We start from the raw sequence: 15,000 nt of genomic DNA on the forward strand, positions 1-15,000 counted from the left end.
AACAGTTGTGGAAAATCATTTCTAAACCGAGACAATGACAGAGTTAGTTATTATGAATCAGTCATTCACATAGACTGGGTCAACTTTTGGGTCACCAAATACATTTTAAGTAGACTGCAACTGGTACCTGAATGAACCTGGTCTTTATTTATATAGAAAAAAACAATGGTCAGTGTTTAACAGTGCAACAATGTTAAGAAAATGAATGAAAGGGCCAATTCCAATTCCTATCTTAACCCTCAAGCTCAACCCTTAATCTTAACTGGCCCTCAAAACCAAGTGTTGAGGGTTATTTTGTCACTTAGAAATGGGACACCCCTTAAATGCAGATACGTCTTCAGACTGTAGGGGGCAGAATAGCGCGAAAGCTGCGTCCAGTCTGTCGACTCCAAAAAAGAAGAAGAAGAAGAACACATTTACGTCAGGATTATTTATTACGATCCGTTTGTCAGTCAAGTTATTAGGTTGTCAGTTAGTTATAAGATGATACTCATACAAATATTCAGCTGACAGTTACCACACACCACGACTTATTGAAAAGTAAACCATAGCAAACCATCGCTTGTCCGCACCGGCCGGCTATTGACAAAAGATCGTAAAATAAAAATAAATGTTACGCAACAATGACGTCAGTAATCCATAATATGGGCCTAAACTAAGATAATACAATGGTTTTCATCATTTTTATATCTCTATTAACAAAGAAAATACTTAATTTGTAGTGTACTCGTTTCGCTGCTTTCGGCGCCATCTTTGTTATGTGAAAAAATGCAATGCATTCTGGGTAGAAATCTCAATATTGGTAGAAATCTTGCCCCTCAACTTAATTTTTCTGAGAATCTGGACAGCACTTGCACTAGAGGGAGCGCACATTTTTGAGATTGAGGGTTAAGCAAGGAATTGGAATTCACCCAAATTCAACAAAAGATTCTATACATTAAAGTAAAATGACATGGAAACAAAAACTGAATCTGATAAAATCTGAAGAAGCTTTAAAATGAAAGCAAGTTAAAAGAATACATTAATTCAGACTTCTGTGTTTCCTCAGACAGGTCATGAGCTCATTGTCATTGGAGGTTTGAACCTCTTAAAACAAGCGTTCCGTCTCCCTCAGTTTCCAAACTGGACTCTGTATTGGAGAAATGGCCAGTGTTTGAGGATCTTAAAAGCATGCAGGCGTAAAAAAAAAAAATAATAATGATTAAATGGTCTAAAATAAAGTCTGGAGCGACGCCATAAAGGGCTTCAAAAACAATTGATAAAATCTTAAAATCAATTCTAAAACAAACGGGGAGCCAGCGCAGGGAGGCTAAAAGCAGAGCGATACGATCAATTACGTATTAGTCCTTTAAAAGCCGAGCTGCTGACAAACCCCAAACATTTCAAAGCTTTTTTGACGTAAGCCAGCAAAGAGTTGCTGTAGTCGAAGTAAAAACACGCAACAAACGGTTTCTGAATGTCTGGGATTTAGTACGGATCTTATTTTGGCAGCAGGTGTTAAAAAACAGGACTGGACCACCGATCAAAACTAAGATCGGTGCGACGTTGGAACAGGTTTGATAAGTTTGAAAACCCCATGCGAGTCTGCATTGTCAATCAAATTAAATGTAATTAAATCAAATTGTACTCCTTGACATTTGAGACAGTGTTGTGGTGAAGGAACATTCTCAGTTCTCATTCATCCCGGTCACAGTCTTCTGTAACCAGAAGGTGTTCAAATGAATCTGTGACATCACAGTCATTAAAAACACTGACAGCAGTGAATCATAGTAATGTGACAAGAGAACAAATGCACGGACTGATTTCGACAAAGTTTAAAATGCAAAGTACATGTTTGCAGAGTATTTATCGGGACACACCTAAACCATCAGTGGTCCATCACCGGTCATATATTCACTTAAATGGAGATTATTCATGTGTAGTTGAGGGGGGGGTTTTCAGTTAATTGCGTTATAATTATGCACCTGCAGGTATAAGGTCCAGCGTTCGGTGCGTCACTGTTTTGGCAAACACCTGCACATCGAGATGAAAGAACAAAAGCTGCACAGATACAAGAAATCCCTCCCAAGTCTCTGGGAAAGAATCTCAAACAACGTGTCGTCGGGTCAGAAAGACAATAAATCGAATAATTATTAAATGTTAAAGGTGCATTATGTAATAAATTATAAAATCCTCCTAATATGTCACAGAGACTCAGGAATAATGTTCATATAACAAACTGAACTCACCAACAACAACAGTACAGACAAAATATTTGCATTAAAAAATATATTTTGCAGACTGCAAATCGCGTTTGTGTTTTGAAATCATGTTTTGGCATGTGGCGCCACCTACCGCCGTCTACCAATCATTGCAGTCAGTAGAGTCTCAGCTGCCGAGCAACCACGGGTTGCCAGTTACGTCAGCAAAACGAAACCTAAAAGACCTCGGTATTTTGAATTTGAATGCAGTAACCGTTTTTGGCCACATTCTTACATATGGCACCTTTAATGCCTGAGGAGCTTCAGTAGGTTTATATGGATGCTACAAATCCCTACAAGCATCATTCTAGGTATTTGATTGTGTTTTGCAGAAACAGTCTAATTTTAATCGTCTCTTTGGTCTTTGCACTTATCTCTGTATCACAGTTGTTTTTTTTTGTTTTTTTTATGAAGTTGCATTGAACTTTATTTCATTTCAATCATAATTTCTTCCACTGCCACTTGCTGTCACACCCCATACCTGACCCCCCGCAGAGACGAGCTATTTTTACATTTCGGGACTTTGTAACTGTAACTCAAAGCCTGTAAAACCCATCATCGCCTTTTTTTACAGACAGAGACAGAGAGAGGGAAGACAATGCATGCCAAAAAACTGAGGATGAGTTTCTCATCACATCACTCACTGCAGCCGTTTAAGAGAACATAATCGTGAATTTACGGAAAGATAAGGCGTCTTTCAACATCGCGCTAAGATATGTCGTCTCAAAAGTGGAAAAAAACTGCACAACCTTTGTGGGAGGAACTCATCAATGTGCTGTTTGTTCAGTCGTTGAAGATGTTAAAGCACCCATCGTTATGTATAATTAAGTCCCATGAATACACAATAAGTAAATATTGCATGTTGACATTTCCCTGTCGTGGGTAGATGAAGGAGGAGTGTTAGCATGATGCTAACTGCTGTGAAGGATAGAAACCGATCTCCTCTTTCTCTCTTCCATAATATCTGCATCGGTTTTAAAGCGGACCTAGACCGGAAGTTCCAATTAACGCTGTTTTTTAGTGTGTATCTGCGTCATTACCTTGTTTATGAAGCCCTGAAGTTTCTAAACAAACAGTTCAGCCACTGCTGAGAACGCTGTGTTTCATTGTAAATCTCGGGCTCAGCGAGATCTATGAAAAAACCCCGGTCCGGTTATGTAAACACCGGTTCTCCTGAACAGCAGATCCTCCTGCTCCGGGTACTAGTCCGGGTACATCCGGTTGCGTACATTGAAGAATAACGTCCGTTGTGAAGGTGTTTCATGAGCGACAGTGTCTTCTGACTCCGGGTCAAAGTCATAAAGGGGACTGCGGTGAGAAGTCGTGATGAAGCTATTTTTTTAAGAGTAGCAGTGCGTCCACCGTTCCAGAGGGGGGAGCTGCGCTTCTGAGAGCGGGTGTGCTGATTATGTCACTTCCGGGTACTGGCCAATCACAAGACTCTGTCTTCTGGGTGAGAGAGTTGAGTCTCAAATCTTGCGGCTGGGAAACAGCGTCAAAAAAGAGGATTTCTATCGGCTCGTTTACAGCAACTAGGAGGTTTTTGACCATAAAAACAAGTTAATGTATGTAAGTAGACCTCCATAACTAACATATATGTGCAACAGGACCACACAATGTGAGCTTTAAAATAATGCACCAGTGCAGAGCAACAAAATGAATCAGATGATGGTGGCCACAGCTCAACAGTTTAGTTGTGTAAGGAATCATTTCATTTTTTATAACAAAGTTTTTATAGCTTTTATAGTTTACCACAAGCTTTCTTAGTACCTGCTCTGCACTTAGTTTACGACACTATGCGCGACGTCGTCAGACTGTCGGCCACCGATTGTTCAGAGAGTCGTCACCGGAAGAGTAAAAAAACTTCAAAATCCTGAAAACATGCTTTCATCTCTAACATTTAGCATGCAAATGTCTAAAATGTCAATATTTGAGAAGTCTAGTGTGTTTAGTGACAGCACTGCAGAAAGCCTGCGATGGTGAGCCGGTGAGCCGCATCACAACCCCCGCTGCTGCATTTCACTTCAGTGACCGTGTCAGACGGACTCTGTGCTCCGCTCATGCAGGAAGTACTGAACTAATATGTTTAATTAACTGATTCAGTACATCGAAAAACAACTGCTTCACTAGAATGCATGTGTCGCGTATAAAACCTGAAGTAGAACAGAGGTGAATGCTCCAAGACAAAAAGCCCTGCTTCCTCTAAAATGTGATGTAATAAATGGTCAAATACGGACTGTTGTACATTTACATTTCATTACGAAAGACTCACGAGAACTCGATCGACTGTATGACTAGTTTGCTCGGAATCAGCCGTGTATCACAGATCGTCTCACGCGATTTTCTTCCCGTACATTTCCGCAGCACTTTCACTGCAGTGAGCTTGACTGTGCTTGGATAAATGCAGCAATAATGTCACTTCCAGGGAAGCTCAGCTTCTCTGGGAGTCAATAGCGCAGTTGCTCATGCATGATGATTGAAGGAACTGTCTTTGTTTAATGCAGAGTTTGTGTATAAATAACTGGGCCTTCCTTTCAAATACAGTTTATTTTGCAACCATCGAGTCTTCCATCATACCTCCTCGGCTTTACTTTAAAAGCTATGTCCGTGTTTATGCACAGTCTTAAAGTAGACATATTATACCCTATTTCTTAACCCAGTTCCCTGGTGTCCTAATGAACATGTCTGTGACATGCTGCGATCAAAATACCTTAAGAATGAAGCACCACAGCAGTTCAATCACTCTGCCAAAACAGCCCTGTTCACAACGCTCTGTTTTGAGCGCCTGTCTCTTTAAATGCAAACGAGACACAGGAAACTACGTCAGAATCACTGAGGCTCCGGCAGCTAACGGCAGTTAGCATTTGGAAAAGCCATCATTTGCCGACTCTCGCCGGCATCATTGCGGTCATAAATAAAACGTATCCTCTGGACACGTAAATCAAGAGTCCCAAATATAAGCATTAAAATGATTAAAAAGATGGTGTAGTGGTTAGCACTCTTGCCTTTGCAGCAAGAAGACTCGGGTTCCTGGGTTCGAGTCCCGTTTGGAACATCTACGGAACAAGAGCCTTTCTGCAAGGAGTTTGCATGTTCTCCCTGTGTGTCCGGGTTCTCCGGCTTCCCCCCACAGTCCAAAAACATGCGATATGGGGATTAGGTGAATTAGTCACTCTAAATTGACCGTAGGTGTGAGAGTGAATGGTTGTTTGTCTCTGTATGTGGCCCTGTGATGGACTGGCGAACCGTCCAGGGTGTACCACGCCTATCGCCCAATGTCTGCTGGAATGGGCACAGCACCGCCCACGACCCTCTGGTGGAGGATAAAGCGTTAGATAATGGATGGATGGAAAAAGTTGATTTTGCATAATATGTCTCCTTTAAGGTCAAAAGAGAAATCCATACGATTACGCCGCTGTTGACCATCTGTCAAGGTCAAGTCCATACAGTGGTCCTTTGCAGTGGCCGTGCGTCACTGGTGTGTAGCCCGCAGCCGATCACAGCAACAAAGTTGTGACATTTCAACAGAAAAATGTAAATAAATTAATTTCGTACCATTGTAGTTTCAGTTTCAGAGTGTCAAACTTTTTTTTTGATAGATTGTTATGATAGACTCAAACACTTCCTGGATGGATAACATCAGTGTGAGTAGAGGTGGGTTTCAGACGCCTCCGCGAGAGCGAAACTCACATGCTCTCACTGATTGGTCTTTTTATCCTCAGAGCCTCTTTCTCTCTCTATATATATATATATTTATATATATTCAGATTAGGAAAATCACCCAAAGAAATACATCAAACAGGGGAGAAAAGGAGAAACATCAGGAAGAACGTCAAAGGTGAGATCTGACAGATGTGAGCATTAGATCTATGTACACGAGGAGACATAATAAATAATAAAATAATAAAAATGAAGTTGTGGAAGCTCAAAAAGTTAAACTGAGGCTATAAGTTGGCAGGGAATGGTTTTGATATCTGGAAAACAGTCAAATATCCTGGGCACATCATCACTGATAAAATCATGAAATGTTAAAAGCTAACACACTTGCACGCAGGTTTATACGTGAGCTGATAATGCTGATAATAATATTTCTCTCTTTAAAGGCGCCATATGTAAGAATGTGGCCAAAAACAGTTACTACATTCAAATTCAAAATACAGAGGTCTTTTAGGTTCAGTTTTCTGACCTAACTGGCAACCCGTGGTTGCTCGGCAGCTGAGACTCTACTGACAACATGATTTGCAGTCTGCAAAAGATTTTTTTTATTGCAAATATTTTGTCTGTACTGTTGTTGTTGGTGAGTTCAGTTTGTTATATGAACATTATTCCTGAGTCTCTGTGACATAATAGGAGGATTTTACGGCCAGTTGCTTTAGATTTATTACATAATGCACCTTTAAATTGTATTGCAGTGTGAGGCTGAGTCTCGTATGCAGAGACTAAAGTTGGTGTTTGAAGAATTTTGCAGAAGAGGTCTCAATGGCACGGTGTTACTTTAAATCTTTAAGCTGTTTCATGGAACCTCGTTTTTGAAATGATTTGCCAACTTGATGCATCAGATAATGAGATCATTGTGGTTCAGTCCAGTGTCAGATTCAGTGCTGTCTGACACAACCCTCCTTTCAACAGTACATTTGTTTGTTTATATGTGCTTTTTTAAGTTCAGTGTGAACCTCTTTGCACTTTTCGGAATATTTTATGTATCGTTTCATATTTCTAGGTATTCTGTCCGTCTATTTTCTACCACTTTATTCTCTATGAGGGAGATTCACAGAGCAAACATGACATACAGAGATGATCAGTCTTCACAATCAATTAAGAGTGTTGAATTAAAGGTGCCATATGTAAGAATGTGGCCAAAAACAATTACTACATTCAAATTCAAAATACCGAGGTCTTTTAGGTTTCGTTTTCTGACGCAACTGGCAACCCGTGGTTGCTCGGCAGCTGAGACTCTACTGACTGAAATGATTGGTAGACTGCGGTAGGTGGCGCCACATGACGCCAAAACATGATTTCAAAACATAAACATGATTTGCAGTCTGCAAAATGTTTTTTTTAATGCAAATATTTTGTCTGTACTGTTGTTGTTGGTGAGTTCAGTTTGTTATATGAACATTATTCCTGAGTCTCTGTGACATATTAGGAGGATTTTATGGCCAGTTGCTTTAGATTTATTACATAATGCACCTTTAACCAAGTCCCAATCTGCATGACAGTGAAAAGAAGCCAGAGTATTGGGAGAGAACTAATGCACACACACACACGGGTGAACATGCATACTCCACATACTAGAAAGGTCGTAGGTCAAACTCGGATCTGAACCGCTGACGGTTTTTGCTCCGAGGCATCAATGAGGCACTGCACCAACATGTGGCCCAATTATGTGGACTATGAGCCCATAACAAAGGATTAAAACTAACTTTCTGTGACAGTGGCTACTGGGGCTGCAAATGGTAAAAATGAACAAGTTGAGTCAAAAACAATGACCACCGTTCGTTATTAGTCAGACTAAAGCAAAGGCAGGCTTCAGCTGAAAAGCACCTCAGAGAATTGAATCATCCGTTGGTGCTTTTTACTGCCAATAAACTGAACTTTTATACGTAAGATTTAATTTAAATGTTACATAACACTGAAATATTTTGCATCGAAATTAGACTTTAAATTTTAAAAACCATCAAATTTGAAGCACCGTTTTTTTTTTCCATTGATTTTTTTTCAACGTTGAAATAAATTCAGTGTAAAAAAATTCAATGTCTCAAAAATGTCAGTTGCAAAAAATTTGATGTCTCAAAAAATATAATTTTTTGCAACTGAATTTTTTGAGACTGAATTTTTTGAGACATTGAATTTTTTGCAACTGAATTTTTTGAAACATCGAATTTTTTTACACTGAATTTTTTTACACTGAATTTTTTGACACATTGAATTTTTTTGACACTGAATTTATTTCAACGTTGAAAAAAAAATCAATGGCAAAAAAAAACAGTGCTTGAAATTTGATGGTTTTTAAAATTCAAAGTCTAATTTCGATGCAAAAAAATTCAGTGTTAGAAATTCAAATTCAAACTCGGATGGCACAGATTTACTTCCATATACCTGCTCCACTGTTTTTCATTGCTCCCTTCACTCATCATTGGGAAGATGTTTTTGCCTCGTGCTTCATCTTTGCTCATAACATGTTTTTCTCTCTCTCTCCTATGGATGCAGTATAGGATCGGGCAGCTATATATGATCAGTAAGCACAGCTGTGAGCAGAGCGGAGGGGGAGAAGGGGTCGAGGTGGTGAGAAACGAGGCGAGCGTTCACCCCGAGTACGGACCCGGACAGCTGACCGAGAAGAGAATCTACCTCAGCAGGTAAACGGTGCAACCCTAACACCTAATGATACGGAGAACCTGAGCCTTATCCTCAGGTTGTCGGCTCTGCCGTTATGATAAGTGATTGCGTTTGATCTTTGATCTCTTGCTTCACTGCAAAGGCTAGGCCGTCCTCTACGAGTTTCATGTATCACCACTGACAGGCAATAAAACAGATTCTGCAGGAGTAACCTGCCTGCATCTAAAGTCCAAGTGACCTCCATCTGAAACATGCCGAGGCCTGTGCTGTGGTATGACAGCGGGAATGTGGTTGTATCTCATCATCATCATCATCCAGGAAAAAACCGTCGGGTTTCGTCCGTGTGAACAGAACAGACTTTCCAAAACACGTCTGCGTCATCCTGACGCGGGTAATTAAAGGATTGTTTTTGGATTTAGTCTCAGATTTTCCCATCGTAGTGTTGAAACTTTATGATGTTGATAGTCGATCGTATTACATTATGTGTGTGTTATGCATTCACACAAAGCGTATGAAAACACATTAAGTCATACACAGATCTAAGGAAGAGAAACAGGCTTTTTCACTTTGTGGCAGTTTGTTAGATGAGAGATCTGATCCCACTCATGTCTGTACATGAGAGCGTGTATTCATAACTTGGATACATAGCATTAACACTGGAATCAGACGACTTAGAAAGAAAGAAAGAATTACTCACTAAATTAATCGTCAACTATTGTGATAATCGATTAATCGTTTGAAGCTTTTTTTGCATTATTAAAACAAGATTTCTGATCGTTTCTGCTTCTTAAAGGTGCCATATGTAAGAATGTGGCCAAAAACGGTTACTACATTCAAATTCAAAATACCGAGGTCTTTTAGGTTTCGTTTTCTGACGTAACTGGCAACCCGTGGTTGCTCGGCAGCTGAGACTCTACCGACTGCAATGATTGGTAGACGGCGGTAGGTGGCGCTACATGCCAAAACATGATTTCAAAACCTTACATTACACCTAAACATTATTCCTGTAGTGTTCTTTTATTTTAAACTGTGTCATGTCTAACAAAATGAAAGAAAAGCATCATGAGAGGAACCATATAAAAATGCTCCAAAATTACTGGAAAATTAGGAATTTGGGAACAAAACATTTCTTTAAAAAAAAATAGAAAAAATAATGGTGATGAAAACTTGGTTTTCATGAAAATCACATACATTTATTTGCTCGGGTGAAAACCACCCTGCAATGGTGTTCTAGGGTTAAATGTGAATATAATATTCATTTATTTGATTATATTATTATTACATATTTTAGTTTGAGGACAAAACAAGACATTCAAGAACATTTTAATTCCCAGGTTTGACAAACACTGATCAACATTTTTATTTAAGTTTTTACGGCGCAAACGAATCGTCTTGAAAATGATCGACAGATTAATCGATGATGAAAATAATAAAAGAAAGAAAGAAAGAAAGAAAGCAGAACATCACAAGTGTATTATTCTGACTAATCACTTGTGTCAAGCATTGTGATTGTATATTATAAGTATAACATATTATATAAAGAGATTATATTAGATGATATATTCCCAGTAGGCTATGATTAAAGCACAGCAGAGGATGAAAGTATAGACAAAGAACTTTGTGAGCACAATAGGACGTAAAAAAAAAAACTCTAATGACTCTTTAACCACAGGAATTTAAAGCTAAGCGTGACTGCAGTGATCGGGGGGGATTTTTTGTGCCGAAACAAAGGTTTTTATTTGCTTTGTGCGACAAGTCCGTTAATCAGCGAACTGTGATTATGACGGAAGCCAAGAATTTTCATTTCATTCTAAATTCATTTCCTCGCCCAGCACTCACCTCACTCATTACCCCTCATGTATCCTCGAGTCTCGTTCTAATCACCACTACAAACCAGAGGCTTAATCCTCAAATAAACTCTTAAGGAAGTGAACGTTCCCCGACTGCGGAGGATTTTCCCTAATCTTTCTGTGCTTACGGGACATTTGGTCCACATTTGTAACAAATATAACACACACACACACACACACACACAAATGTACAGTTGGTGTAGAATGCGTTCTACCTCGATCGTGTTCTGACATGTGACTTAGCAGAAACGGTAACAATTAATCACCACAGGTGTAATTGGAAATGAGTCATACAAATGAACGTTATGGTGAGAGTAGCCTACAGGTAATTTGGCTATAAATGGCACAAAAACCACTTAGTAGCTCTCCGTCTATACCTCTATAATCTCTACTCCTACTCGCCGACTTCTTTTCTCTGACAGTAATAAGTCTTTTTTTCTCTGCCTCTCTCCGTTTTGCCGTCAGTAAACTGCCATCCTGGGCGAAAGCGCTGGTGCCGAGATTCTTCTACGTGACAGAAACCGCCTGGAACTTCTACCCGTACACCATCACAGGTGCAACATCGGATCACTCTCCACCTTAATGCATTATACAAAACATATTTACTTTTAAAAAAACAGCTGCTTTCCCAAGTGCCATTAAATATTTATCATTACGTACGCGCGTGTGTGTCTCCATGTAAGTGTGTGTGAGAGCAATCGCGTGGTCATGCATGTATGAGTTACTAATGCTGTGTTTTTTTTACCCCCTATCCATATCGAACGTCCCTGATGCTGCAGAGTACTCGGTAAGTATTCTCACACATCATTTACTGTACATGAATCTGCGACAGAGAGCTCATCCTTTTTTTCCCTCCACTATCAGTGGATCTAATCTGCGGCCCCTGCTTCCACTCCCTCAATCTCTGCCCCCACCCCCCCCCCCCCGTAGGTATCGTTCCTCTCCAAGTTCAGCATCCGTATTGAGACGAGATTTGAGAACAACAACGGCGATAACGACAACGTGAGTACGAGCGAGAGCAGGCGAGAGGTGAGGAAGATGGAGTGATTAGCGGAGGAGAGGGAGGAGAAGACGAGGGATTGCAGTTTCCTCTGCAGCGCAAAGAAAATGTTCATCAAATTGATGGGGTCCATTACTAGGAAAACAAGAAAAGCACAAAATGCACTATTGGCAGATCTATTAACCAGACACAGTGACCATGGCTGCAGTGCTGCATTTTGTCCTCGGGCCAACACACACACACACACACACACACACACACACACAGGAATTAGTTATTATACCTGGCTGTGTCTTATGTAACTGAAGACACAAGACACAACATGTCAAAATGTGGTGATAAAGGCTGCAGTTTGAGGACAGAAATGTGGTGAATCTCGTTCCTTGTCCCACCGTCTGCAGGTTACTCGAGGTTATTTCAAACACGACAACATCAGTCACCGTCTGCACACTTCACTTACACGACACACATTTCACTCAGATACTTTTGTTTCAGCCACATTTTCAATGCACGACTTACAACGCGGTATTCTGTCAGTCTGAGTTTGTTCTGTTGTGGGTTTGAATTATACTTTCTTTTTTCTGTCTGACTATATATATATATATATATATCTATATATATATATATATATATATAGATATAGATATATATATATATATATATATATATATATATATATATATATATAGATATATATATAGATATATATATAGATATATATATAGATATATATAGATATATATATAGTCAGACAGATGTATGTATATATGTGCATATATGTGTATATATTATATACACATATATACACACACATATACATACATATATACACGCTCATATATATACACACATATATACACATATATATACGCACATATATATGCACATATATACACACATATACACACAAATATATACACACACACATATGTTCACACATACACATAAATATACATATACACACACACACACACATATGCATATATATACACACACACATCTATACATATATACACACACACAGCTATGCATATATATATACACACACATATACATATATATATATATACACACACATATATATACTTACATATGTATATATATACACACACAAATATATACACATATTTATACACACACACACACACACACACACATACATATATATATACAGTATATACTGTACACCACACAGATAACGGAGCTAAAACCATTAAGAGGAGACTGTTAGAAAGTCTAATGCACTGAGCACATTGTGAACAGCTTCACTTTACGTCCAGCTAATGTAACACATTCCATACAAGGGAGTGAGACCTTGAGTAGACACAGACCAAAAAGAGCACAGAGTATCATCTAACTGATTTATCATCGAACTGATTTATCATCTAACGGCTGATTTTTCAGTAAGGTTTTGTTTTCAACAGCGAAACAACTTCAATGGGGCATTATGGGGGGAAACTGCAGCCTCTCTCTCTCTCAAGGAAAAGTGTATTCTGCTCTCATAACTCTTTTTCCCCCTCTCTTTTAATATCCCTCATACATCCTTGTTTTTTCCCCCCCTTCACCTCCTCCTCTGTCCTCTGTTCTCTCCTCTCTTTACTCCAGCGTGATTTGCTCCAAGGGCCTCAGGGTGGGATATAGTGAGGGGTGTTATGGTGTGTGACCTTAGGTTTTTTTTTTTTTTTTTTACACAGATACGCATCTACTCTGATCCTGCTCTTCACTGTGTGCAGGGTCGGTGCGTGCGTGTGTGTGTGTGTGTGTGTGTGTGTGTGTGTGTGTGTGTGTGTGTGTGCTTTCATTATACTGTATGACCTCGCCACTCTGTTTGGGTGTAGGTGTTTGGGGACACGCCGACCCCAGCGCAGAAAGTGAGTTTCCTGGATATCCTCAGTGACCCCATCCCCGAGAAGCACTACAAAGAGGTGGAGGTACGTGCTGTACAGTTGCAAACAAACAACAAACAACAACAGATACTTCAACTTATTGGTCAGAGCCTCATCCTTTTCCACCTCCTTCCAAAAGAATTTTATAAAGACGGTAGAAAACCCCCCAGAGAGAGATGCTGCTGTAAGGAAGACATGTGTTCTCCCCCCCGCTGCAGCTTTGTGACACACACACACACACACAGAAAGAGTGGTTATCTGCACTAGTCAGGACTACGAAGATTAAGACGAAACATTTCATGGGTGCTTCACAGCATTTTCAGCCAAGGAGGCAGACACTGACATCAGACCCCCCCCGCCCCCCCTGCAGAACTGAACGGACGAGTGCTTCTGCCTTCCTTTCATCAGACTTTGCACAAAATGCAATATTCTCCGTGCAGCAGCACAGGGACGACGACACAGCGCTGCTACGCGGCTGCACTGAGGAACACAGAGATTCTCGCGTTGGCGCTTAATCAGCATCGCGTGAGCTCTTTTGACAATGATTTACAACTTCACATAGTTATTTTTTTTTACATCTAAACGAGCATAAATCAGCGATAACGGAGGTTCAACGGTGTAACGCTTCTCCACTCGCCTGCGAGACCTCGGAGATAAAGGTCAACGCGACGGCCACAGATACACGGCAGCATGCGGATAAGCGCATGACAACAACGCACTCACAAACTCACACACGCATCAACAGACAAACAAAAAAAAAACTGCAAAGACAGCAGTTTCCTCTGGTCACAGTTTGCTGAGATGACTGCGTCACATTTCCCCTCTGATGGAATGTGTACAGCAACAATGTATTTGCACCTCCAAACATTCTCTTTTACTCACGTATAGTCACACACACACACACACACACACACACACATTCTTGTACTTGCTGCATACTGAGGACCAGCATTTCCACTTTATAAATCAACACAATTACAAATACTACTTCATGAACCACATCTACAAAGAACTACTGGTTGCAGTACCATAAAAGGTCTGCAGGAGGAGCCCCGGAGCAAAAAGAGCTGGAAAACTTTTTCAATTTTTTTTAATTTTTGGTCCAAAATTTTATATTTTATGTCAACCAAAATTTAAAAAAAAATTTTGACAGAAACGTCATTCAATACCGTCGTCCAAAACTTGAAAAAATCCTTGACAAAATTTTTTTGGTCCAAAGTTGAACAAAAAATGTTTTGTCCAAAATTGGACAAAAAAAAATGTGTCAAATTTGACAAAAAAATTTTTTTCCAAAATTTGACAAAAAAAAAATTTGTCCAAAATTTGACAAAAAAAAAATTTGTCCAAAATTTGACCAAAAAAAATTTGTCCAAAATTTGACAAAAAAAAATTTGTCCAAAATTTGACAAAAACGGCATACTATACTTTGTCGTCCAAAATTTGAAAAAATCTTTGACAAAAACTTTTTGGTCCAAAATTTGACAAAAAAAATTTGGTCCAAAATTGGACAAAAAAAATGTGTCCAAAATTTTACAAAAAAAAATGTGTCCAAAATTTTTGGCCCAAAATTTGATTTTTTTTTTTTTTAACAAATTGGGTATAGCATATAGCAACTAAGGAAGTGATTTAAATGAAAACAATGTGAGGACCGGCCAAAATGTCCTCACTCTGTAAAAATGACCTCA

General features: G+C 39.4%; 1 protein-coding gene across 1 annotated transcript in view; it reads left to right on the forward strand.

Annotated features, from left to right (window-relative positions):
• Positions 1–15,000, forward strand: part of pitpnc1b (phosphatidylinositol transfer protein cytoplasmic 1b) — a gene marked incomplete at its 3' end in the record, with an annotated part of 22,517 nt that overhangs the window by 1,216 nt on the left and 6,301 nt on the right. The window contains exons 2-6 of the mRNA XM_083899722.1: positions 8,451–8,599; positions 10,895–10,983; positions 11,209–11,216; positions 11,360–11,431; positions 13,268–13,360. Of these exons, the coding sequence (XP_083755848.1) occupies positions 8,451–8,599; positions 10,895–10,983; positions 11,209–11,216; positions 11,360–11,431; positions 13,268–13,360 (411 nt within the window). The remainder of the gene's footprint in view (positions 1–8,450; positions 8,600–10,894; positions 10,984–11,208; positions 11,217–11,359; positions 11,432–13,267; positions 13,361–15,000) is intronic.

This window comes from Microchirus variegatus, assembly GCF_963457635.1.
Source record: "Microchirus variegatus genome assembly, chromosome: 1".
NCBI classification, from domain to species: domain Eukaryota; kingdom Metazoa; phylum Chordata; class Actinopteri; order Pleuronectiformes; family Soleidae; genus Microchirus; species Microchirus variegatus.